This window comes from Hemibagrus wyckioides, linkage group LG21 (genome assembly GCF_019097595.1).
Source record: "Hemibagrus wyckioides isolate EC202008001 linkage group LG21, SWU_Hwy_1.0, whole genome shotgun sequence".
Taxonomy (NCBI): Eukaryota; Metazoa; Chordata; class Actinopteri; order Siluriformes; family Bagridae; genus Hemibagrus; species Hemibagrus wyckioides.
The window spans coordinates 17316002-17343743 of record NC_080730.1 but is presented as its reverse complement, the minus strand read 5'-3'; the positions used below and the strand labels follow the sequence as shown (position 1 = coordinate 17343743).

The following is a 27742-nucleotide window of genomic DNA, read 5'->3' as shown; positions in this document are numbered from 1 at the left end:
TTGAACCACGGCTCGCCTTTTCTTTATTTTTGATAAACACGTCGCCTGAAACTAATTTTAATTAAATATTGATTCTGCCGCCATCTTGTGGTCACGGCGTGTAACTGCATGTCGTTGGAGTTCCGCCTTTGTCTGGTATACCTGTAAAAAAAAAAAAAAAAAAACCTGGAAGTGCGAAATTTCGTGTCAAACAAAGAACTCGCGTCAATTATAAATAAACAAAGCAAATAAACTACGACGATGACCCGACAGGAATAACAAGAAACCAGCTCCATCAGTTATTTCTGACCTTCCTGAAAGCATTGCATTGCAATAACTGACTGCTGCAACAGCCATTTAGGTTGCATTATATTTATTATATTTTATTTATATTATATTTAATAATAGAATAAAATATAATATAACTGCTTTGTCATAAAACAGGAATACCACATATAACAAATGTTATATAAATGCTTGTTTATGGGGCTTTTAAGGCAGGAGGCGATACTTGTTGACTACATTTCTACCTCGTTAACACGTCTTTCTTTCTGAGTATTGTCTAAAACTAAATAGTTTTGTCATTAGAGCCAAGAAACGACGCAAGCATGCTGAAATATTCCGCCATATTAACATTACATTGAGTCTCAACAGAATAGTCTGAGCAGAATGTAGTGCTGAAGTCTCTCTCTCTCTCTCTCTCTCTCTCCAAGCACACCAGGGGATGAGTGGAGAAATGATTTTTTTTTTTTTTTTTTTTTTACTGATTATTTTTATAGGGTAACTTCATGAGGTTTAAGTTATCCAGGTTAAGGGCAGCGGCGTATATGTTTTCATTTCTTTCTTTATTTTTAATTAATTAATTTAAAAAACAAAACAAAAAAACAAATCACACAAATCTGGACCACGTGATAATAAATCGCGCGTTTAATAAAAGTAAATAAACCGAGGTACTCCTTTTCTTTTACGATTATTATTATTCCGAAATAATATGAGATGAATGCTTAGCAGCACGCGGACGGGGAGGTTAGGCGTTCGCGCATGCGCAGTAGCACTTTTGGGCCATATTGGAATGAGGTCGTGAACGACTAACGAAGGCGGAAAAAAAAAAGAGACACGGCATCTATTAAAGGAAGAAAAAAAAAAACTCCTCGGAGGTAAGAAACAATTTGAGTCTTAATATTAGAGAGATTTACGGTTTAGTGCGTCGGCTCGGAATGTTCCCGGTCGCTTCAGTTGTATTTTATTTTCTTCTCGTCTGTAAATAATAAAAAAAAAAAAAAAAAAAAATAAAAGATGACTTGTGCTCGAATGACGTTTGGGTTGAAGTTGACTTGGTTCCGGGCGGTTTTTAGTGCTCTCACATGGAGCGAAGAACCTCCGAGAACATAATTTACATGATAGCACGCGCAAATCAGGTTATAACGTGTATTAAAACATGCTTTAGTGATGTGTCTTTATGTGCGAAAGTTGCTTAATCGGCGCTCGTGTGTGTGTGTGTGTGTGTGTGTGTGTGTGTGTCTGTGTCTATTGCCGGTTATTTATGTGGAGCAGAATACTGCGTCTAGTCTCGAGTTTTCTGCTAGAGAAAAAAAAAATAATCAACACGTTTATTTATTTATTTTATTTTTTATTTTATAAACCGTGTGTGTTTATTAATCCTGTGTGTTTGCTCACCCTGGAAGCCGTTCAGCGGTTTGGGGTTGCATAAGAGCACGATGTCTGCAGTTCCTATATATTGTTATCTTTTGCTTTACAGTTCACCTTCACACACACACACACACACGCGCAGACAAGTGCTGGGTTGTTGTTTTTTTAAATTAATAAATACATAAATAAAACAAAACAAAAAAAAACCCATATTTAATATTGGAGTCGTTTTCAGTGCTGGAACACCCTTAACAAGTTTTGCATTGATTTATAGACTTAAAGGGAAAATTTCCACCCTGGAATCATCAAAACCATCTTTCTGTCCAGGCGTGTTTTAGTGGTTCAGGTGGTCACTTGGTGTTTGGGGTTGGTGTTATTGCTGCGAGAAGTTTTGGGGTTGTACGCCATATATAATGATGTCAGGGGGGTGATGTTGATGGTTGTAGCTACCAGGAAGGAATAAAACATGACAGGACATGCTGTTGGAAAGGAGGAAAGTCATCAACAACAGACGGGTTACGCTAACCGACAAGAAAGGGATTGTTTTCCTCTAACAAAAACGTCCCGTTTTCTCTGTAGCCCTATTCGGACGGGATCCGTTTCCGTTTGTGTGTTGTTCTACCCTGTGGAAAGATATACAGTTCTCCTTCCTCAGATATTAAACAGAAGCAAACGAACAATTATTGTGATTGTTTATTGTATTTTCGAATTGCACATTCGTTTTCCCCGAGCTGAAATAAAGCCCCTTCTCTACTCCAACACAGACGTCTTTGACCGCTTAAACGCCTTGTGAATGGAGCGTGATCATATGACCAAATATCAGGGTTTGTAGAAGATATACACCCATATTGGAAGCTCACTGCTCTTGTGGTCATTGTATTGCTATTGCAATATTTAGTTTTGCCACTGAGGATTCCAAGAAATATTTCTAAAAACGAATCCGGTCTGAGTAGGGCTTTTTAACAACACCAACTGTAAGTGCTTTTTATCCGTTTATGGTTACCTTGAACATTTTGATGTGTAGCGTCAGTTTAGTTCAATTTAGTTCCTGCTGTCAACTCCGTTATAACATCTACAATCTCCCTCTTGATGTTAATTGTGAAAAACCAAAAAAAAAAAAAAAAAAAATCCCAGTTTGTCATGTTACCAAGAAACTGGAACCTCCTTCATGATGGAAAACTTTACAAAACGATATAAATCCTTTCTCACAGAATGCTTCAGAAATGATTCATAGTTTCAGAATAATATGTTATTTACCCATTTATTATTAAATTATTATTCCGCCATACAGATCCCTGTGAGTGCGCTGCTACTATAGAAACACATTAGAACAGGTGCATTAGAGAAGAACATAAGTAATAACGGTCAAGGGGATTTTTTCTTTCGTTCAATCCCGAAAACAAAAGTGCACAAGATTTTTTTTTTCACTCAGTATTTTCCATTGAAGTTCATCATCAGAGAGAATATTCCAGAATTCAGCACAGTTATACTGCTCACTTAGACAGAGCTTCATCGTGTTAGTGATCTACAGGATGATGATGATGATGATGATGATGATGATGATGGTGGTGGTGTTGATGTTGGGATTCATGTAAAAGGTTTGCTTGATTGGTGAGGAGTTGACAGAACCGGACAGACTAAAGGACTAAAGCGCCGCTGCATCGCTGCCCTTCGGTAAAGATGAAGCGAGAGCTACATCCAACTGTCAAAGTATTGCTTGTGTGCTTTGTTTAAAATACTAACATAAGGTAGTAGAGTGCTGGCTCAGTTACTATCAGACTGCTGAGATAAATCTTTCTTTATTTTTAAGCACATATAGGTTATATCTACAATATCATCTTTTGATTCATTCGTTTAGAGACAGAACCACTTTGACATGTAATAGATCCTGATGCTGACTCAGGATCTTTACCATGGTGTACTAGCAGCCCCGGGTTGTGTGTGAAATCCCCAGAGCTTGCACCTGCACCCTACAGAAGTTACACCTCGGTCTCCCAGGTGCTAGCGAAGCGCTCCGTCGGTGCGGCGGTCTCATCAGGCGTCAGCGTTTCTAGTCGAGTCTCAGCTGGTGATATTCTCTCATAATGCAACATGTGCATAGAAAGTGGGATGGAAGTATCTTGGCTCTCCACACTGAGTCATGCCTATAGATAGAACGTGGCCTAGCCCTGTTATATTTATATAGTGCCTTTTACAATACAGGCCAGAACACAAAAGCAGCATTCGAATTGAGATTTTATGCAAATGAGTTATGAGAGTGTAAAGCCAGATACCAGGAGAGAATTCAAACCAAACCTGATGTTCATTCCAGCCACAGCTGACTTTATTATTAAAAGATTCTATACCACGGCACTGTTGAATTCTCAGTTCTGATTGGATGGAAGGTGTAAATGTTCGTATAATTTCTATAGCAGCATCTCTGACGGTAATTTCAGCTGAAATTCACAGCACAGGTTTGTATTAATGCACTCTTAGGTCTTGTCGTTTCTATAGCAATGGCTAAGTCACGCTAAGTCATAATCTAAGACGGATAATAAACAGATTAAAATGTTTTGTTATTTAAGTCTCAGTAAGGAGACTTTTATTTTGACATTTAAACATAGAAGGAGTCTCCAGTGTCAGAGCTGTTGTGGCAGCTTCTTCAACAAAAGTTATAACAGAACTTCATATAAATGTATAAAAAGTATGTCGTCTTTATTTATTTTAATTGTTGGTAAATAGTAGATTTAGGGGAATAAAACACTTCAGGATGTAATGTTATTAGGAAATAATCAGCTAGATTTTCCGAAAACACAAAGTCCTCTAAATGTGTTATTTTTTGTTTTAATTTCTAAAGAGACAATATAGAGCTATTTATAAGGCCATAATCTTGTTCAGTATTTATCCAGCTGCCTCCTACTGAGACTTTTATTAGAGAACAGAGGCAATCAAGTTAAACGTAGCAGCACACGTGACAAGTAAACGTCAATAACGCTGGCGGAATCGACGCACACGTCTGAACTTCTCACCTTTTGAAACCGCGTCAGCTCGGATTCTTTCCCAAACCACAAAACGCCTGTAGACTCTGCTCTTCTTCTCAGTGTTTTATGACTGCCGCTGATTTATTTCCGTGCAGGACGTGTAAGAACCTTTTCTAATCCAACACCCTGTTAACCCAATGTTTCCCAATTCAGTTCTCTAACAGTCGTTATACTCTATGTTTTTGTTCTCTCTGAGCACCAAACCAAGCGATTACATGGCAGGAAAAGCCAAAATGGGGCTCATTTGATGTCTCAGAGGAGCAGTTTGGAAAACTGTTGAGCGAACAGCATTCAGAGATTTGTTACACTGCGTCGTAGCTGGGGTTTGTGATGATGCCAGAATATTATTGCGACACTTCAAGACATTTCTGCTATACATGATGTGGATTTTAATGTGTAGGTTATGTTTTAAAAAAAATCCTAAAAGTGTATGTGTTACATAAAAAAAAAATATTAAAATTTTAGCAACAATTAATCTCCTTCGAATGAAAGTTTGTGCTACGAAATGCTTTATAAAATGCTAGCATGCCTCATGGGATATTTCAAAAAATCACAATATTGATTCAATCTCATTATATTGACCAGGCCTACATCAAACCAAATTTCCTTTGAGCTGAATCACTAAAAATGGAAACATTCTATAGATTCGCACGATCCGTCAATCAACATGAACGCAGACGAAAATAACGACGTCTGATTGGTATGTCTCATCGCTATGTGAAAATGTATCAGAGTTTATATCAGTAAGTTTATATTTAACAATGAAGTAGCAGATCTACACCAGTTGTAGTTTGGAACTGCTGTAATATAACGTAGTACATTCCATTTAATCGTAATATATAAAAAAAACGGATAGAAAGTACACCATGTTGCTTTGTAATTAATAAAAACGGCATTAGGGAATAAAAAAGGAATAAATCAAGCTGTAACTGGAAAATAATCCACTTCATCACACTGCTCTGTCGATGATTACTTTCCTTTAAGTGCATGGTGTGCTAGTTTTTATTAATTATTTATATGTTATTATTGATAATACCTGAAGTGACTGGAGGCAAATTGAAACGTAGTGACAAATTAATGATCTTCCTTTCATTATAGTGATTTTGGAGACTCTTTAGTTAGCGTAGTAGACAGTGAGTCCGATATTCATTCACTGGATCTGTTCAATAACTGTTCTACATAATATGTAAATGAGTCCAAATGACTCTTATATGACAGAAGCTTCTCTTACGGTCCCATCCGAAAATATTGGAACGCCGAGATCGGTTTGTTTGTTTGTGCTGTACACCAAAGACATCTGGGTTTGAGATAAAAAAACATGGATAAGAGGGGAGAGTTTAGGATTTCGGATTTTATTTCCTGGAAATTTAGCCAGATGTGTTAAACATCAAAAAAACTTTGAACCTTTTGTTTCAGAGCAAAAGTACAGGAAATCTTGAAAGAAAGAAATATTGTGTTGTATATTTCTTACTGGAAGTAACTGCATTGATCCAGCGGCCCACAGACCAGAATTTCTTCTGTTGGGGTGTTTTTCTCGACTTCTACCACATTTACTTTCAGTTGTTTGTTATTTGTTTCTCCGTTCAGTCTCATCTTCAGCTGCTCAATTGGGTTAAATTCTGGTGATTGACTTGGCCAGTCTAAAACCTTCCACTCTTTTTCCCTTGATGAAGTGCTTTGTTGACTTTGCAGTGTGTTTTGGATCATTGTCTTGCTGCATGATGAAGTTCCTCCCAGTTATATTGGATGCGTCTCTCTGTAAATTTTCTGATAAAATGTTTCTGTAAACTTCTGAATTCATTCTACTGCTACCATCATCAATAAAGATGTTCCAGAAGCAGCCATTTGAGCCCAAGCCATGACACTATCACCACCTCCATATTTCACAGTTTGTATGCTTTGGATCGTGAGCTGATGCTTTCTTTCTCCACGCTTTGGCCTAGGTTCATCTTTGTTCCTAAACTTTTGAGGCTCACCTCTGTATTTCTTGCTTCGCATGTTGTAGTACGGCCTCTTGAAGTTTTCTTCAAACGTTGGATTGTTATATCTTCACCCCTGCCCACTGAGGTCATTGGTCTTGCAATGACTGTTGTTGTTTTCCTTTCCCAAAGTTTCTGGTGTCTGTTCCTCCTTGCTTTCTTTCTTTCTCAGGACATTCCAAATTGTTATATAGTGCTTGTGCAATACCTCTGATTGATTGTCTCTTTTTTCCCAGCTTTGAAATGCCTCGCTTTTCACCTCTAGACAGCTCTCTGCTCTTCATGTTGCCTTTTTAACAACAAACACACAGGTCTTCACAGGTGAAACTGAAGGCTAAATCCCGGAGTAGGTGTTCAGAGCTATTTATTGTTTAAACATTCAATCTAACAGGACACGCCTGGGGAACAAGAAACACCTGTCAGACGCATGTTCAGATTTTTTCGCTGGCCTAATAAAAAAAACTCATTTTTATCTGCTTATAAACACCGCTAAAATTTTAAGCTTTATTCTCATATTCTTATTTGTCTGCATACAGCATAAAAAGAAAAAAAAATGGCTTTGCTGTTCCAATAATTTTGGAGGAAACTGTTTACACAAGTTTATTATTAGTAGAACAAGAAGTAGCTGCCTATTTTGTCTTGCTTTAATATCACATGTAGTCTGACTGACTGATATGTGTTTCCAGTCAGTAGGTTATGCAGCACTTGTATGACTGCCGGCTCCTTTAAACGGTGCTTCGCTTGGATTAAACCGTTCTGGATAAAGGCGCCTGCCAAATGAATAAATTACATTTAGGTTTACAGTATTTGGCAAGCGTTTCTATCCAGAGCGACTTACAGAAGTGCTTTGTTGTCTCCTTGGAAAGCATCTCCCTCATACTAGCGCAGACACGCTTTGCCAGAAACAGGAATGCGATACGAGCGTGATTAGCGTTAATTTAACTGCTTATTGAAGATGCCGTGCTTCGGTCTGCAGTAGAAACAACAGGGCAGCAGGAGGTCAGTCACTCTGATGCTGATGCTGAAGTCCAGAAATTTCTCTCAAGGTGTTGTTTCACCTGAACATCACGGATACTTGCTGTTGAATGTTCAGCGATAGTGCTTCGTAAAACAAATATCAGATGGAAAGAAACATTACGTTTTTGGCTAGACACTAACGCATGTGAATCCTGTTCCAGGTTATATACACTTGGCAGGTCTGGCGCTGAGTATTTTTCTAATTTCTAAATGAGAATCAGCTCCTTTGCTTTCCAAACTGTGGACAGACACAACAGAAATTTATTCTACACAGATTAACCGTATATTATCGGTAGCATGGTATCTGATCTAGAGAATGTTCAACATGTTACTTCACAAAAAACCAAACAACAGATAAAAATTTCAGGTCAGGATTCATTCCAGGAGCTTCATGGATGGTATAAGCTGTTGCGTTACTCGTGATTCGTTTCTGTCACGTGACCAGCAGCTTTAAAAGACCAGCCTCAGTCCTTCATAAAGCTCCAGTTCACTCTCTTGAGCTTTCTATTTCTGGCTGTGGGGTTAGTGATAACAGTGGGGTTAGAGGTCACAGGGTGGCTGTTTGAGTGCTTGGGGCAGTGTTTAGCATGATAAAAGTTTTCTGTTACACTGTATTGCTATCACATTAGCATGATTTCTGAGTGTATTAACCCAGTTGAGAATGTTAGTATACTGCATACTTTCTCCTTTGGTTGTGTATTTGCGTTGTGAGGGTGTTTTCGTGAAAGAAGCATGAGGAGACGGATCAGCAGACTGGAAAAAAGCAAATTTGGGTGTGTTTGTGAAATGTTAGCTTACTATTTGCTGCATTTTTGTCTTCTGAAACTTTGAGCAGAACGACACGGCTACGTGAGATCATCTGCTTCCTTTCCTCTGTGTTAATGTGCAATCTGAACTTGCTAACTTAACTAGCTTGCCATATTTATTTACTTAATCCAGTCTCTTCAGGATTTCACGATTTTACGATCTCAGAAATTAACTCAAAATCAAGCCATCCTCGCAAATATTTGGTGGAGCTCGAAATGTTTCAAAATGCCCCTCAGATTTTCCACAAATACTCATCAAACACCAGTAGAACTATCACATAAAGTCATTGGTTATGTGTCCTCACTGGAGAAGAATCTTGAGCTTGTAGTTTTACCGATTCGAGCAAAACAAAACTTCTGGAGGAACTGATAAGAGGTACTACCTCTTATCCTTGTCATTTAGGTAAAATGTGGAACTGGGCTTGAATGAGCTAGCTAACGGATGTACCATCTCTCATCCTCTGATAAGTGACAGGTTTATAAAATTATTTAGTAGTTTATTGAAAGCATATAGCAAAACATTTCCTTTGATATCGAAACCAGATGAAGGACATTGTGTGTGTGTTTGTGTGTGGCATTTATGTATCTGGATTCTCGCTGCGGTTTGGTAATCGCCCACCGTTAATCCAGTGGAATGTCCCAACTATTCGCTCCAGAAATACCAGCAGATTCCTCCTCTGTCTCCAGCCGCTTCCTTCCTTCATTTCAGCTCTCTTTATTCTCCAATCGTCTGCCTCGGAGTGGAAAGAGCAGCGTGCAGGGCTTTGAGGCCGGCCTTTTCTTTCGCGCCTCACTCTGGGACACAATCCCCCACGTCTCTGTCGCTTCACTCCGAGCACAATGTGTCGGATGAGAGGGAGGATGGGGTGGTGGTGGTGGGGGGGCGTGGGGGGTCGCGGCGGGTGGCTCGGGTCAGCTAGCGCCTGTCAGAGCGAGCCTGTCGCTCCCTCATCTCTCCTTTTAATAGAGATGTCAAGCGTCACAAAGACAACTTGACAGCTCGGGCTGAATGGAGCTGTGGAGTTAATGCCACTTTGTTTTAACTGTTTTCTCTCTCTAAGCCGTTTTTTCTTTCTTTCCATCGTTAAATGGTTTATATTTGGAAAAGGTTCGAGAGCAAGCTGTGAGACTTTTCTCAAAGTTTCATACTTGGAGAACTGTGGATTTTTTTTTTTTTTTCATTTCACGATACTATTTGAAATAAAATCTGTGATAGAAATGGTGGAATACAGGAGCTGGTGTCCACAGAGTGCAATCTTTCAAGCCGTGAACACGAATCTGTTTATGATTTAAAAGACAAGGGTGGAAACCCATATAGCTGTAGCCAAGACGCCTCAAGATTCTCCACGCAGTGCATTCTGGGATGCTTTTCTGCTCACCACAGTTATGAACAGCGGCTGCATGACTTGCCGTTGCCTTCCTGTCAGCTGTCTGGTCATTCTCCTCTGATCTCTTTCTTGTCTGTGAGGTTTTTCTGCCCACAAGCTGACGCTCAACAGGATGCGTTTAGTTGTTGTTGTTTTTTTGCGCCATTCTGTGTAAACTCTAACTGCGTGTGAAAGTCCCAGGAGGTTTCTGAAACTGTATATACCAGGGCCGTTTTGTTTACTCAGTGATTTGTGGAAGAAAAAGGTTTATGATTTATACAGTGAGGGATTCAATTTGTGCATTAAATGAACAACATTGTGTAACTGTGTAATTGTCCCAATGCTGTTTATTCAAATCAAATTTCTTGTTTTAGCGTTTTGCCGAAGCCTTTTGTTGTTCTGCGTGATTTGAAGACAGTCTTCAGAAAAAAAATGAACCTAAACGCAGACACGACTGTCCTTCAAAACAGATCAGATCACAGTTCGAAAGAGGAATTGTCCTTCAACAGTATTAGCACATCAATAGAGCTGAGTGTCAAATGTGCGCAGCGTTCACGCCCGTCACGGCCCATGTGGCAGTTGTGGGAAAATAGCTTTTCTATCGCTATAGAGTTTGTGTGTGGGTCCTTTTCTGGGTTGAAGTGTGTGTGATCCCTAATCATTGCAGACATCACAGTGAGCTTTGTTGAATAAGAAAATCCGAACCGGTTTCACACATGAAGCAAATGCTGCAGTGAAAGAGAAAAAGAGAGAGAGAGAGCGTTGTATATATTTGCTCGCTCGACCGTTTAACCTTGATTGTTCCACAATGATTTGTGGAATTTCAACCCAGAATGAATGAAATGTTACGTTATCACTGATTGTTTGGGTTTCTGATTTGAAATCTCGAGAACTCCTGATCCTGGACTCCAATGGACGGATGTTTACGGCTGTTTTTTTGCATATTTGGAAATTATCCTATCACACACAGTGGTGTTCATCTCCCCTGTCAGTCTGAGGTAGTAGAAACGCAAACACAGACAAGTCTGGCTTTTTAATTATGCCTTGAAGTTGTTGTTTAGCAGTTGGCCATCGCGCTGTTTCAAAGCGTCAGTGTGTATTTTAAAAACCACTGTCTACTTACTCCCTCCCACGCACACTGACATGTCAAACGTAGCTTTTTAGAAACGCCTGCATATCTCCACACTCAACTCTCTCTCTCTCGCTCTCTCTCTCTTCCTCTCATCATTTCTCTCTCTCTTATTTTCACACATTTTATAAGCTTCTTTCAGCTCTCACATCTTTTCAATCATTTCTTTTTTTCAATCATTTCTTTATTCCTCCTACAGACGCTGTGAGATCCGATTACAAAATGAGCCAAGATGCGCTGGAGTCCGGTAAGACATTGAACATTTTAAAAATGTATTTATTGTAATAATAATTTAATTATAATAATAATAATAATTATTATTATTATTATTAAATAATTTTTAAATGACGGCAGTTTAAATACGAGATCCTAAACTGACGCTTTTTAATTCAGACCATAATGAAAGAGAAATTTCGTGGAAATTTGCTGATTCAGAAACCTGTCGCTGTTATCAGTGAGGAAGAAAACACTTTAGGCTCGAGCAGTTACGGAAACACGATTGACACCGACATGAATTAGCTGATTTTATAATAAAAAAAAAAGTGCAATCAGACGTTTTTTAATTCCTCGTACAACTTAACAATCTGCCGATTTTTAAAAAAAATATTTATTAAAGAACCACAGTTACATAAAATGTTTTTTTGGAACGTCCAAAAAAAAAAAAAAGTGGTTCTTGTTTCCTGTTTCTGTTAAAAAAATTTTTTTAAAAAAATCCAGTTTGTTACTGAGAACTTATAAAGCATAAACTGCTCCAAAACAGTATATTTTGGACATGCAGCCCAGCTCTATATATAGGCAGATTCTTGTGTGTGTGTGTGTGTGTGGTTAATGATGTACATGTAGCATGTGATATATATATCATGTTCTGCGCCGTTTCAGACGCGGACTCTGGTCAGGATGTGTCAGAGTTTAACTGGGACGATTATCTGGAGGAGACAGGAGCGCTGTCCGTACCTCACCATGCCTTTAAACATGTAAGCAAGAAGATAACTCGGTGTGGTGACTCCTTTCCTGCTTGTGCTTGCTCCTGATCTGCTTCCTGCTGATACCCCACCCCACCCACACTCACACACACACACACACACACACACACAACTTGATTTGAGATTGTCAGTTAATCTCAGTATTGCATATCCATCATAAAATGACGCGTCCATGCAATTACTCTGTCCGTTTTACATTTTATAAAACTGCAATTTTCACACTTATTGTAAAAGAACCTTTTTTTCCAGTTACTTAAAAAATTCATAGAAACACACACACACACACACACACAAAAACCTCGGTGCAAGTGTGTGTAATTTAATTTTCTGTTTATTTCTATATTATTAAGCAGCTAAGACTAGCGTCTCGTTTTCAGGGGATCTGTAGGTTTATGACAAAAACTAATAAAAAAAAAAGAATACAACTGGCATTACAACATTAGACCAGGAAATGATGATGGATAAAAGATTTAAGAGAAACCAAGCGTAAGCAAATTAAACCGAATGCTCGCAAATAAAAGGAACTGAAGCCTTCAGCTGCCCGTAAAATCAAAGTCAGTCTAATGTAAACTAGTGCTGTAAGATTAAATAAAGCAGACTAAAGCATAATAAAACCTTCAACAGATAATGAATGAGTAACGGTAACTATCTTGCATGATTTTAAAGTGTTTTCTGTATTTACACTTTATCAGTAAGGTTTTTTAAAAAAAAATAATAATAATAAAAACTAGTCTTATTTTCTTCATACATGTTCCTAGAAATGTACTGTAGTTGTTTTAGCCCCTGTTTCATGTCTAAAATATTGGCAAAAAATGCTCTCTTGGTGACGCTCTTGTGGTGAATGAGACAGGATTTGTGGCATTATTATTATTTTATTTATTTTATTTTGCTTTTTTTTTTTTCAAACATAGCAATAACATATAACATCAGCCAAAACGTAAGAGAAAAACACACACATTGAGTAAACTAAAATTATATAAAAAGGTAGGAAAATTAAAAAAAGAAAAAGAAAAATGGGGGATAAGGCATAAAATAATTGGAAAAAAAAAAACTTCCCAATTTTTTTAATATAATTCACCTCTGCCCCTGAGTAGGTGTTTGCTGGAAATGGAAATAGAATTAATTTTGAAACTATATTAATTTTGGGGGGACTGTGTAGCTAAAGTGCTGATTAGGGTTCAAGAAGGTTCATGGTGTTTCTTCTTTAGATGGATCAAGGCCTGCAGACGGGTCTGACTCCCGGTATGAAGCTGGAGGTTCCGGTGCGTGGAGAACCTGACGGCGCTTACTGGGTAGCCACCATCATCACCACCTGCGGCCAGCTGCTGCTGTTACGATACGAAGGCTACCACGACGACCGGCGCGCCGACTTCTGGTGTGACGTCATGACCGCTGACCTGCACCCCTTAGGCTGGAGCAGGCAGCAGGGTCGACCCATGAGACCGCCTGAGGGTAATGCTCCATGTTCCTTGAGAGTAAAACTACTAGGAACTAATTGCACTCCATTCCTGTTATAAATATTCATGAAAGTGCACCACCCATGTGCTGAGGAATAAGTCGGAGGCAAAAAAAATCCTAATCATACCTTCTCTTTAAGCAATGGTCCAGGAGGAACTGCACAGGATTAACTTGTGATGTGATTAGAATTCAGCTGGTCTTGTTCCTGGCAGCATCATGCAACGTTGTGCAAGTTCAAACTTGATTTGTGCTCTGTGTTGAGGAAGTGGGGGGATGGGCCCGCTTGTGCTGTGGCAAGATTGTGCTCTATTTTCGAATACAGCTCAATATTATACACCATCTAAAACGTGCTAGTCTCTTTGCTCACACGCTCACAGGATGTGTAATATGTTTAGTAAATGGTATAGTATGGTCTGGACCAAGTGGATTTGCACTCACCTTGTCTCAGAGTCCAGTCCTGATCAGTTAACAAAATGGAGATTGCATAAAGCAAAAAAAAAAAAAAAAAAAAAGATGCTTGTTCCAGGAAGGTAGCCTGGTTTCATCTGTTGTCTGTGGTCAAGGGTCTGTCCTGTTGTATGTGGTCAAGACTCTTAGCACACAACATCATTTCCATTTCACTTAACGTGTGGTGTTTTTGTTTAGGCGTGCGAGAGAAGCACCAGGACTGGGAGTCTCTACTGGAGAAATCTCTGGAAGAATCCTGCAGCGCACCTGCCAACCTTTTGGAAGGGGTAAATAATAAAAATACTACGCAAACCTGCTGAAGTCCTTATACTTCAGTGTTATTCGATGAATGTGTATAGAGATAACGTGGATAGTCTCAAGTGTGTGTGTGTGTGTGTTTTATTATGTATTTTTATTATGTGTTTTACTAGGCCCAGCGTGGCTGCAACCCTGTAGACCTTCTGAGTCCGGGTCTCAGCGTGGAGCTGGTGGATAAAGAGGATGCCGGAGTGGTCTGGGGAGCAGCGATCGAGGACAACGTCGGGGGCCGACTACGTCTCCGCTATGCTGGCACGGAAGGACTCCCTGACACGCACTCCGTCACCTGGATCTTCTACCTGAACCCACTGCTCCATCTCCCCGGCTGGGCCAAGGAGCACGGCTGCACCATCAGACCTCCATCAGGTGAGCCATGAGGGCTTGTTTGCACAGCACTATTTTTTTCTGAGACATAATTGAAGAAAAAGCAGACAGTTATTAGTTGCTTAAATATCCACCTTGATTTGAATGCAGTTACAGCTGCAGGTCTTCTAGGATATGTGTCTGTCAGTTTTGCACATCTGGATCTGTTCATTCTTCTTGGCAAAAATGCTTGAGCTCTGTCTGATTGGACGGATTGCAAACAGCAAAACCCTTACCAAAGTTTCTTAACTGGATTGAGGTCTGGTCAGTAGTCATCTTGGTGTTGAAGTATAACTTGGGTGATGTGCTTCAGCTTATTTTTTGGTTGAAATGTGAAACCTTATCCAAATTTCTTACAGAATGGAACAGGTTGTCATCTAGGCTTGCCCTCTACTTAGTTCTAGCTATCTTGTGCTCATCCTTGAACAATTTCCAAGGCTGGCAAAAATCGTTCCATCAGCGTGATGCTAGCACCACCACGCTTCACACTGGGGATGGTTTTCCTGGGTCTCTGCCTAGCATCTTTCTTCCAAGGATGAGATGTTCAAAGAAACTTTTTCCATACTCACTTTTTTCTACATTCTTTCCCCAGCATGTCTTCAGAGAAACTCTAAATAGATTTTTTTTTTCAGTAATACCTTCAATACCAGACATTTCAAGGCTCAAGAAAGCTTTTTTCTCTCTGCAGTTTTCAGTTCTGCTTAAATTTTCCGAATATACTCAGAAAGCCTTTTTTTTTTTTTTTTTTACAAATGTGATTCCTGTAGCTGACACATTTTGTTAGGAATGTATATTTATTCATTTTAGTTTATACATATTTCTGCCAAAATGATTTATTTAGCAATCCCTACATGTCTTGTCTCTGTAAAAGAAGAGAGTGTTCAATAAATATAGTTGGAAATCAGAACAAACCTTTTCTTTGTCCAGAAGCCTGCTGCTGTTTTAGGTTTTATAGTCCTTCATGCTTGAATAGAAATATCTGCAATTGATTTGTATATAATGACTTGCATTATTTATATTTAATAGTAATTTAATGGCTGTTGAGCAAGCTCATGATTATTGTACTCTTTATGGGAATCCAGATGTCATTACGTCCCACCGAATGCAGTGTTCTTCCAGCTAGGAGTGATGTTTGCGAATTTTTCAATCATTATCTTTTCACTTTATCTGGAACAGTGACTTTAGCAGATCAATACAGCAGGGGATGTGAAATCTGGTAGATCAGAGTCCGCTAGCTTGTAGACGGGCAACCTTATTGTATATTTGTTCAAGTATTAATTATTTTATATGACTTGTGTGTGTAGTTTTGCTTCCATTGCGGACTAAAGAGGAATGGGAGGAAGTGAGACAGGCCGTCACTAATCAGCCACAGGATTCGAGTATTAGTGAGGAGTTTTATAAGGTGAGTAAATGATTGTCTTTTGTATTTGTCACCATTTACTTAGTTTATGAATATTTATATAAGGAAAGCATGAAAGGTTGTAGGCTAATTTTTATAGTGTGTGTTTGTGTTCAGGATCGTCCAGCCATCAATCCGCACTCCTTTGCTGAAGGGATGAAGCTGGAGGCAGTAGATCCTGTTGCGCCTTTTACCATCAGTCCTGCTACTGTTGCCAAGGTAACACACTCCCCTGCCCAGGTGACACACTTATCCTTTTACCTAATGTAACAGAAAGGTGTACACATTTACTCTCATCAGGATATACAGGTTATATATAAATATAAAGACACCTCTCTTGGCGTTGCATGGCCTTAATTTGCATGCAGGAACCTGATTGGCTGTGAGATTTTATGATGCAATAACAAGCACTCCAGTGAGGTTTTCAACTTTATAATTATTCCAATTAATTATTAGACATTAATGAGTGTGTACACACTAGGACTGCACGATTATGACAAAAATCATAATTGTCGATTTTTCCCTTGAAATTGTAATTGCGATTATTAATTACGATCATCACAATTTACATTAAATGGTATTTTGAATAGCTAAAAAAAATTAAAAAGGGAAAATATGCATGGTATAAATAATGTCTAAATTAAAAAAAAAACTAAAAACTAAAACTAAAAATAAAATTAATTTAGGAATCTAGGCTAAGTAACTGTGGGAGGGGGTGACATCTCTCTTATCCAGTGTGTTTATGAGTATTTTAAACCCCACGCTGAAAACTGTATTAATCGGCGCCATGTCTTTCGCGAAGAAATGCATAATGGCTTCAGTTATCTCCATTTGTCTTGGAGAAGCTGCCGGATACGGAGAAGCACAAAACAGCGACGTCGTGATGGGAATCTGTGTTGCAGTTCTCGCATGACTTGTTGCTTTTTTCCACACTAAAACACTGGTCGTAGTGCACTCTGTGGCTGAATTTTAACTGATTGAATTAATTCTTGCTGTTGCTTGATGGTGCAGAAACGCACTATAACATGCCGCTCGACATCATCGCTAGTGAATCCAAAATAATCCCACACCACAGATAAAGCATTTCTTTTCATTTCTAATTCTTGATTCTTCTCAGCAACACTTCTGATGTTTCTTTATCAGCGCAAACGCTCACGAAATTAACATGACGAGATAGACATGAGCAAGTGGATAAGGTCACACCTACAGACTATTAGGCCTATTAAAAGTCTCTATTCGCCCCTCACAACATAACATGCAATAAACAACCATTAAGCACGCAGAATAATGTAAGTAGATTTTTTTTTGTATCCGTCGCACCGTTGAATGATTACGTGATCGTGTAATCGTAATCGCGATTAGAAAATCGATTAATTTTGCAGCCTTTGCTACACTCAGACTATTTCTTTCAAAAGAATTAATTCCTAAAATTGAACATTAATTAACATTGCTTGTCTTTTTGTGGAACTGCTCAAGTAATCGTAGTTTGATCATGAAGTTTTGGTTCCCACAATTAAACATTATTTCCTGGCATATTTGTGAACTACATTAAACTTAGCAAGTGGTTCATCACAAGCTGCCCATTGATTAATGTTAGTTTAATATTAATTCATAGATTTATTATTCTTATATTATTATCTTATAATATAGTGACAGCAAGCATTGTATTATTCATACACATATCCCAGATCTGTTGTTTCTCAACCGGCTCAATAATAGATAATCAAGATTTTAACATTGCAGCATAACATTTTAGACCTGAACATCTCAATATTTTTAGTTTATTTCTGTTTTGGCTGCATTTTTTTTTATATTATTCCTGTTGGCTTCTCTCTTTTTGCCTCTCCAGTGTATTTATACTGCATTAGGTCATGGCTTTTACCCTCAGCCTTGTTTCAGACTCCTCCTTCAGTCAGATAGGTTGCTCTCGAGCTGTCTATTTTTTTTCTGCGGAGGCGGTCATACGCCACCTCGGCAGTCCTCCTTAGCCCTCTCATGCTGTTGCACAGCAGGGCAAAGCATATAACTTCCCATTATTTACAAGCACTGAGTTATAAAAGGTGTTTCCGACATTGCTGTGTCATCAGGTCCAAAAATTAATGATCGTGCCTCATCAGGTTTTATTTTTTCCTCAAACAATTTTACTTTTTGTTATCATAAATGCGTCCTTATGTTTTCATGCCCTAAATCATTTACAAGAAATGGATCTCTGGTTAGCGCTAGAGATTCACTTCCTTATTTTCTTGGTGTTTGTGGAAGTTGTGTGTGTGTTGTTTTTTTTTAAAGCAGGTGGTTTGCATGAGTCTGTGTTTTTGCATTCCAAAGACAAAAATATAAAAAGGGACCACAAATCACCACTTGGCAAAACTAAAAATCCAAATAACATTTATTCATAAGCAGCACTTACTGTGTACATCTGGATTTTGCATTACAGGTGTTCAGCGATCAGTTCTTCCTGGTGCAGATGGATGATATGAGAGAGGAAACCGATAAAAAAGGAGGAAGCAGATTGTTTGTGTGTCACAGTGACAGTCCTGGAATCTTTCCTGCTCAATGGAGTTTCAAGAATGGAGTGAAGCTCAGTCCACCACCAGGTATAACAGTTCACTTCTGACATCTGATATCTTTCTTGTTAGTTTAGGTGTAGTAGTAGCTAGTGGTGCCTTTTGCCCAGAACCATATACAGGGGGAAGAGCAGTGGCCCTAGAACAAAGCCTTGTGGAACACCAAATCTTACTTTTGCATATGCAAGGATGCCATTAGCATTTAAAAAGTTGAAGAGCTTTTCATTAATCCACACATTTTCTTGTATATCTAGTAATATGTAATCAGTAATATGCAATACTGAGTGCCATACAAAACCTGGACATTTACTACTTTAAGCAGATCTATGATTAGCCCTAAATCCTGACTAAGCTTTTATGTATGAGTCAGGTTTAAGTATGTATTTAGCTGCTGAACTGCAGCTTCTTCTAGGATCTTTAGGATAAATGGATGTTGGAAATTGGCCGTTAATCTAACAGTTCTTATGGGCCAAAGACAGATTTTTAAATGCTTCCTTGCTAAAAGTAAAAAGATTTATTTTCTGATCTGCGTAAATGTGTGTGGTTTTAAATCAGACACAATTGAATACTTTGAATGTAATATGCCACTCACTGTGTTTTCTATCAGCACATAGAGGGTTAAAGTTTTTAGGTAAATAAAAAAAAAAAAAATGGCAGGGTAAACCTTGAATAATTTCAGATTTAGAGCTAAGCATAAAACAAACATGCAAATCGTTCAGTAGCATCCCACATCTGGTGAACCCTTCGTATCATATTAGTCATCTCCGACATCGGAACAGAGACGGACTGAAAGGTACATTTAAGGCGTCACTGCTAGTGTTGAGGATGACTAATATGCAGATAATTTGTGTTTCAAATATTTGTATAGTTCTTTGGTCTGAGGCACTTCTGTATTATCTGGAGAAGAATGAGCAAATGACATTGAAGCAGATAATAGTATGGTGCTCTCGTCCTCAATGCTTGTTAACTGATGTCTTTTGTTTATTGTGTGTGTGTGTGTGTGTGTGTGTGTGTGTGTAGGGTACCAAGGACAGGATTTTGACTGGGCCGACTATCTGAAACAGTGTGAGGCTGAGCCAGCCCCACAAAACTGCTTCCCCTCTGTGAGTCACGTTTCTTTCCACAGTAATTTAGTTGCAACTATAGTGTTTTAGAACACCAGAGATATAATATAAATGTATAATTTTATGCTGAATTGCTTTGTCCATGTCAGGACCCCTCTGATCAGTGCTTTAAGGAATCCATGATGCTGGAGGCCGTTAATCCTGTTTGCCCACAAAACATTCACGTGGCCACAGTCACCAAGGTCAAAGGTCAACATATCTGGATTAGACTACAAGGTGATTCACCTGTTTATGCAATATTTGTTTTGTAGTTTCTGGTGCATTTGGTTTTCATCAACTCTTGAGCAAATTGCTTAGTCATATAAATGAGATCACTGTATCTCTGGATAACGGCGTCTTCCAAATACTGTAAATAACCTGGGATATTGATCTGGAAATGCAGATACATATATTGCTTTATTTATGGGATTAAGAAATAAAATGGAACACATTGTGTATCTTTATCATGAAGACGACACATTTTTAGGCAATAATAATTAGGTCCTGGTCAACCAGATAAGAAGCTATTATATAATATATAGAGTTAGTGTATATAGGAATTAAGTAAATGTGTACAAAAGTTAATAAGTTGTATAGCTTTACCAAACATACCCTGCAAAAGTCACAAGGTCATGTAATCATCTAGTATGAATTTGTGATCTGTGGTGTGCGAACTAAACTGAGACCAAGTAATACAAACAAAGAGACACAACCCTGATCCAAAGCCAGTGGTTGAACCTTTACTACCATGCTTACTACATTACCAGTGCTCTTCAGTACTGTAGCGAAGCCTAAGTACTGACTGAATCATTTAAATGGGTCATTTACTACATTAACCAGCACTGTTTCATTAAAAAAAGCCTATCACCAGGGACATACCTAGTCTCAATAGAGTGGGTGGGGTTGGAAGGATGAGAAAAGTGAGCCTTGCTCATACTGTAGGCGAAAGAGGCCTTTAAAATGACTTGTTTGAGATTTAATTTGTATTCTTTGGTCTACAGGAGTGAAACAACCTGTTCCAGAGATCATAACACACATGGACTCCATGGATATCTTCCCTGTTAGCTGGTGTGAAACGAATGGCTACCCTCTTCAGTACCCCTGCAAACCCAAAGGTTATTTTGTGTGTGTCTGTGTGTGTGAGATAAAAAAATGTCCGTGATCACATGCATCCCGACAAATGGAAAAGTTTGTACATAAAAGGGTTTTAAATTGAGATCAGTTGCAGTAGTAGATGAATATTTTCCAGCACCAGTATTGTTGCTCTGTATGAACACACACCCTCCTATTAGGTCGGTTAATATTAGTATTAAGTTGTTAGTATGACCTGCATGTATGACGCCTCATCGTTGCACCAGCTTCGTGAGGATCTTCACGTTTCTTCTAAACCATTTACAAATTGGGTAGAGTTGTCTCTTGAGTCCATAATTGCAGGTGTATTGATTTCTGTATATGCGTTTGTTCTCACTACAGTCGAAAAGCAGAAGAAAATCGCCGTCGTCCAACCGGAGAGGCAGTAAGGAACATAGTTTCAATATGACTAATAGCTGTTTATAATTTCATTATTTGCAGACTAATGCTTTCTTTGTCTTACACCTACAGCAGAGTGCCAGCTAAAGACTCCTCCCCTGATGCCCTCAAACAGCCTTTGAACAGCCAGACGGAGATGAGTAAGTGTTTTCTACTTCAGTGTCCAAAAACACCTACACACATGCTGTCTCTCTCGCATACACACAAACAGAAAAGTCAGTTTTTTCCATACACTAAACAAGCGTGCGCTTTTTTTTTTCTTTGTTCATTTGCTTGAACAAAAAGTCTGAAATTGCAGTAGAGCTGCAATGAAAGCAGATACTGTGACCACTCTCAAGAAGATTATTTGCCTTTAACAGTATTAATGTCTCTTATTTAAACAACACTAACAACTCCATTTATCCATTTAAAGTTGCATTTCATGTGCTGTTCTCTTACCAGCTTCATTTTTTTTTATACTTTACTCAAAAAGTAAGAAAAATTTACGTTTGTTGTGTTAAACCAGAAAGTCTTCTTTTACTCAAGCCTTTCCCCTTATCAGAAAACTGACCTCAGAAATACTGGCACTGGAGACTCCTCCCATAATGACCTTTTAGAAAATTTCACCATTTTCTTTGTTAAAAAACATTTTTAATATTTATATAAAATATGTAGCAGCCTTTTATTATTTTTTTTAAGAGTTTTACACTTACACACTTGGGTGTATGCTTTATATTATTACTTTATATTATTATTATTATTATTATTATTATTATTATTCAGTAACTGGAAGAATATTTGTTGTCTATCAGGTCAAGCTAATGGGAAGTACAGCTGCCCCAAGATCTACTTTAACCACAGGTGTTTCTCTGGACCGTACCTCAATAAAGGCCGCATTGCCGAGCTGCCACAGTGTGTGGGTCCGGGCAACTGCGTCCTGGTGCTCAAGGAGGTATGAGTTTTGTCATAAATATCTCAGTTACTTTCAGAAACTCTTTATTCTTTGTTCTATGCTGTTGTTTGGCCTTCTCTTGTCTTCTGTCCTCATGTTCTCACATATTGTGTTCTATTCTATTTCATTGTGATCACTGATCACGATCTATTTGTACTAACAAGTCTAGTAACAAAGAACCTACAGTGTTGCCTTTTGAATGGAAAGATAAAATAAATGTGGGTACATGTTGAAGAAAAATGCCTCAGCTCCATGTTCGATGTTCATCAGAAGGAATTGTAATGAGTGCTGAGCACACACTGGGCTCCCATCAATGTTTCCTTACAAGAAGAATTGCATAATATATGTCTTTCTTTCTCTCTCTCTTTCTCTCTCTCTCTCCCCCTCCCCCCTCCGACTCAAATCTATTTGAACCCTCTTTATTTTGTTTATTCTTGGCTTTATATTATTTTGCCTTGCCTTCTGCTCTATTCTATTGTATTCTATTCTGTTCTCTTGTATTCTCTACCGTTTTATCGCATTCTGTTTGGTTTTATTGTGTTCAACCGTATTTAACAATTTTTTATTCTGGACTATCGTGATCAATTCAATTCTATTCTTTTTTTCCCCCTAGTGTTTGTATGTGTTCTGTGAAGTCTGCTCTATATTCCGATATATTTCTATTATTCTGTTCTGCTCTGTTGTGTTCGGTTCTATTTTGTTTTTGACAAAATTGACATCATCAAATAGAACATTCTATTCTCTTTCTATTATATTGTCATCTATTCATCTATTTTTTAATTTATTTATTTTTTAATTATTAATTTAATTTTACATATCCTATTTTGTTTCCTCATTTCACTGCTAGCTCTACACATAAAAATTTTTGCCCTATAGGAATAAAATCATAAACACACACACACTTGTGTACATCAATATTTTTCTGCTGACATCAGTGCCTTCCTGAGAATTCTTTAACATTCTTAATTCTTTAATTGATTTGAATTCTTTGTTAGTGCCATCTATGCTTATATTAATTCTATGAATCGATCTGAACGAATCTTGAGAATTTTGACACTGAAACGTTTAATAATAAATAAAGCCTGTGTTTGCGTGTCTATTCAGGTGCTGTCTCTGCTGATAAACTCTGCCTACAAGCCCAGTCGTGTGCTCCGGGAGCTCCAGCTGGACCAGGAGGGACGCTGGCAGGGTCATGGAGAGATTCTCAAAGCCAAGTGAGGATGCCTACATGTGTAAAAAGAGGGAAATAAAGAAAGGAAATGATATGCTGGTTTGTACTTGGTGATTTTATCACTTCTTAACCAGCTTGCATATGGATATAACGCAGGTACAAAGGGAAGAGCTACAGGGCGACGGTGGAGATAGTTCGCACGGCGGACCGCGTGGCTGAGTTCTGCAGAAGAACCTGCATTAAGCTGGAGTGCTGTCCTAATCTGTTCGGGCCACGAATGGTGCTGGAGCGCTGCTCAGAGAACTGCTCCGTGCTCACCAAAACCAAATACAGTGAGTCACATGCATATGAGATTGACATTCTGCAGCGACCTTCTCACTAACTTATTCAAATAGATACAGCATAATGAATTTAAATAACTGTTTGCTTAACACCTCACACTGTCACCCGCAAGGCCAACCACTCCTTTTAATTTGGATGCAAATTCACTTATGGTGTGTGTGTGTGTTTTCTTTCAGCATATTACTACGGGAAGAAGAAGAGTCGACGTGTAGGTCGTCCGCCAGGAGGCCACTCCAACATGGAGGCGGGCGTGAAGAGACGAGGCAGGAGAAAGAAGAGAAGGAAGCAGCTGTTCGTCCACAAGAAGAGACGCTCCTCCGCCTCCGTAGACAACACGCCTGCAGGGTCTCCTCAGGTAACGAGCAGGTTAAATAAAGCCACATGCAAGCTATGGGGTTAAATAAGCTGCACAGAATTCTGTTTATGTGTAGCGTGGCTATGAGAGTGGTTTCTTTTATTTTCATATATTTATAGATCAGGTTAAAAAACTACGTCCATTTAGTCTCAGCTCACATTTCTGTTTTCCTTTTTTCATATTGTGATGGTGAAAAAGTAAAAAGGTTGGCGAAAAAGGAACTGTTTCAATTAACTGCAAGAACAGAGCGAGTGACCTCAATACCCTCAGAGATGTAACCATAGCAATGGTAGTAAATGGAGGCCAAATTAAGTGTGTGTTTTCATCATTCATTAAGGAGAAGAAAAGCATAGATGTTTTAAACACTGGTATAACCAGATAAAGCAAAAAAGCCTCCCAGAATTAGAAAATACAATAAAAGGAAATGACTTCAGTCCTCATCGCTGTTCATTATTTCTGTCCTCTGCATTAAACTCTGCCCACTTGGCACAATCACATCATGCCATTTTTCTTTCTAAAGCTTAGAAATCACACTATAGTAGAAAAACACTTTGTATATTTGAAACACTGTTCTTCATTATCAGTTTATACATTATATTCAGAATCAAAAATATAAAATCTTATTCCTGCCAATATACTGCAGAAGAATTTCCCAAAACGAGGATTATATGTGGATAATACAGTAAGAAATAAGAATAAGAAAATGACAATATACAATAAGAAATAAAATGTAACTGATTCGCTTATTTACGTTTCTGATATTTACATGCCCTTTTTACCTGTAAAGTTAAAGTGCCTCTGTTTTGTTCGTGGCTCTTCAGGGAAGCGCTGACGAGGAAGACCTGGATGAAGACGACTCGCTGAGCGACGACAGCGGCTCCGAGCAGGACGAGTTGATGGAAGATTCCGAATACTCTGAAAAGAAATCGCAGCCCCCGACACCCTCACCCTCTCCTCCTGAAACACCTCGGCCCACCCACCGACGCCGCAAAGCTCGCTCTCCTTCTTACTCAGACGATGAGAACAGACCTCCTTCACCCAAAGTAATCACAGCACACAAAATTTAACATACATACCTTTTATTATACACATCAGCATGTTTCTGAGCCCAGGACATTTTCTGCAGACCGCAATAAGACATTTCTGACAAATATTTCATTATATTTCACTACAGTAATGAAAGAATTTTACAAAAATGGTTCTTACCCCTGTTTAACGTTTCTTTACATTTCACACAGAGTCCATTTCCTGAGGCTCCTCAGAAGCTGTGCTTGGATAGCAGTCCCCTGGAGTGGAGCGTTACAGATGTAGTGCGTTTCATCAGGACCACAGACTGTGCTCCGCTCGCGCGCATCTTCATGGATCAGGTGATTATCTGCCTGTTTTCACCACTGACCCTTGTTTGTATTACAGAGCATCTCATTTAGGCTTATTGTACTTTATAGTAGGTAAGTAAATAAAACCCTAAACACCAGAAATGAACCTGATTTATTTTATAACAAAAATAAACTAATTAAATATTGCTCTAATGATCTGCATTACAAATTAAAAATGAACAGATCTGATTTGTTTGTAGTCACATCCTTTCTCAAATCTGCTCTGGTTATGCGAGTAAAGATGCAGGCGTGTGGAAGCTGAGTAATCTAGGGTCGGCAGAAAATAGTAATTGGACCTGACTTGGAATAGGATACTGAATCATATCAGTGCTGACTCAAGTCCTGTGAGTGTTGAATCAAATCTTGTCTTCTGGGGCTGAACTGATTAATATATGTGCTGAACCAAATCCTGTGATTGCTGAATCAAATCTTGTCTCCTGGTGCTGAACTGATTCATATTTATGCAGAATCAAATCTTGTCTGGTGCTGAACTGAATAATATTTGATCGGAACCAAATGCTTTAAGTGCTGAACTGAAACCTGTCCTTGCCAAATCAAATCCTGTCAGTGCTGAATCAGATTATATTGACTGGAACTGAACCGAATCCTGTAAGTACTGAACTGAATCCTATTGATGCTTAACTGAATCTTGTCAGTGTTGAATTGAGTCCTGTCTGTTGGTGCTGAACCTAATTGTATTCATGGTGAATCAAATCCTCTCACTGCTGAATCACATCCTCTTCTGGTGCTGAATCAAATCCTCAGCTGGTGCTGAATCAAATCCACCCAGTGCTGAATCAAATCTTCAGCTGGTGCTGAATCAAATCCTCTCAGGGCTGAATCCAATCCTTTACTGGTGCTGAATCCAATCCTGTCAGTGCTAATAAGTAGTGAATTAAAATGCATCCAATCGTTAATTACTTAATGATTGTTTTTGTATCGTATACTACATATTAAGATGCATACTGGATCATCTGATAGTGGGAGGTGTGTGAAAAGTGACTATTTTTCTTAAAATAGTCTTGGCATTTATCTGATGTGGTATTATATTGATGTACAGTACTGACCTCTTCATATATTTCTTTCTTTTTTTTTTTTATTTCTTTCAGGAGATTGACGGCCAGGCCCTGCTGCTGCTAAACCTCCCCACTGTGCAGGAGTGCATGGACCTGAAACTCGGTCCCGCCATTAAGCTGTGCCACCACATCGAGAGGGTCAAACTGGCGTTTTACCAGCAGTTTGCCAGCTGAGAGCAGCAGGACGAGACAGTGGGAGGGGGAAGAGGATTTATTTTTATTTCTCATTGTGTGTATGTGTGTTCTTTGAGTTTTGTTCTAGATAGAAATAAGCTACTGAAGGGGAATTTGGTGTAGGAGAAAGGTGTTTGTCACGAAGCTCTGCTCTGACTGAACCTGCGTCCTGGATGATGATTTTATCGAGTTAGCAATCGGTCATGGAAGTGTTTTCCTTAAGGCTCGTTTTTGAAACCTTTAATAATCGTAGAGCGGACGACAATGCAAGAATCTTAAGCACAAAGACCAGTTGGCCGTGTATAGTAAGTGGTATGCAAACGTGTATATAGTAGTTTTGTCTGTATATAAGTGTAAATATCAGATTTTTCCCTTTAGTGGGATTAAAAAGGTCCCAGTTCCTTCAATCCTCCAGTGTTTGAGGATTACACTGTAAGTAAACATGAACATTAACTCATTTTCAGACTCGGCATTTGGTTTTGCGGTAGGATTTTTGTATAGATGCTAAAAGCACTGTTTCATTTTTTTCTCCCCCAAGCTTGACACTCGCTGCTGTGTCGCTGCATTTAACCTTAAAATTACATTTAATGTAATATAACAATGTTAATGTGATTCATGTCGTGGTTAGTATTCAAGCACACAAAGGATTCAGGTTATTGTATAAAACTTTGGGATGATCCATCATTCTGAAATAATAAAGTATGCAAGTCTAAAATCGGTTGCAACGCATAAAAGCTTTGGCTTCAAGCACTGCGTCCGCATTTGTATTTCGAGGAACCTCGTTTTGATTTCTTCGTCTCGTCTCGGCTCCAAGCATCCGTGCTATAAATGGTGAATTTTGCAAGCATATTATCTGTGTGTCTTCTTGCCATGTTTGATTTTGTTCCCGTTTCTTTTTTTTTTTCCAGTTTGGTCAAAAAAAAAAATAAAATAAAACATTTGAATTAATGTTAATGTTAATTTTACATTGAAATTGTATATGTTTGTGAAATGTTATTTAAAAGAAAATAAACTAAACTGGAGCTAATGGTTTGTCTCTTTCAGAATGGGTGCTGTAAATAAATTTCAGAATTGCTCGACTTGCGTTGTGTGTACTTTATTGATGGAGGAGGAATTTCATGTAAATACAAAAGTACTACTGTTCTAATTTTAATCATTCAGTAGAGATGATTTCTGATGTAACTAACCATCACTGCGTCGTCTGT

At 38.5% G+C, this 27742-nt stretch overlaps 1 protein-coding gene across 2 annotated transcripts; it reads left to right on the top strand.

Annotated features, from left to right (window-relative positions):
• The first annotated feature begins 989 nt into the window (after nucleotides 1-989).
• On the top strand, nucleotides 990-27616 carry sfmbt1 (Scm like with four mbt domains 1). Of its 2 annotated transcripts, none has more exons than XM_058373933.1 (21): nucleotides 990-1136; nucleotides 11147-11194; nucleotides 11827-11921; nucleotides 13139-13382; nucleotides 14034-14122; nucleotides 14267-14519; nucleotides 15821-15918; nucleotides 16033-16134; nucleotides 18350-18509; nucleotides 19500-19582; nucleotides 19693-19819; nucleotides 20584-20697; nucleotides 21056-21098; nucleotides 21185-21252; nucleotides 21904-22043; nucleotides 23148-23257; nucleotides 23371-23546; nucleotides 23733-23911; nucleotides 24733-24954; nucleotides 25150-25278; nucleotides 26397-27616. In XM_058373933.1, the coding sequence occupies exons 2-21, from the start codon at nucleotides 11170-11172 to the stop codon at nucleotides 26535-26537; spliced, it is 2598 nt and encodes an 865-aa protein (XP_058229916.1). In that variant the 5' UTR covers nucleotides 990-1136; nucleotides 11147-11169; the 3' UTR covers nucleotides 26538-27616. The 2 variants fall into 2 exon arrangements, with proteins under 2 accessions (XP_058229916.1, XP_058229915.1); XM_058373932.1 differs by lacking the exon at nucleotides 990-1136 and adding an exon at nucleotides 4701-4749.
• The last annotated feature ends 126 nt before the right edge of the window (nucleotides 27617-27742 follow it).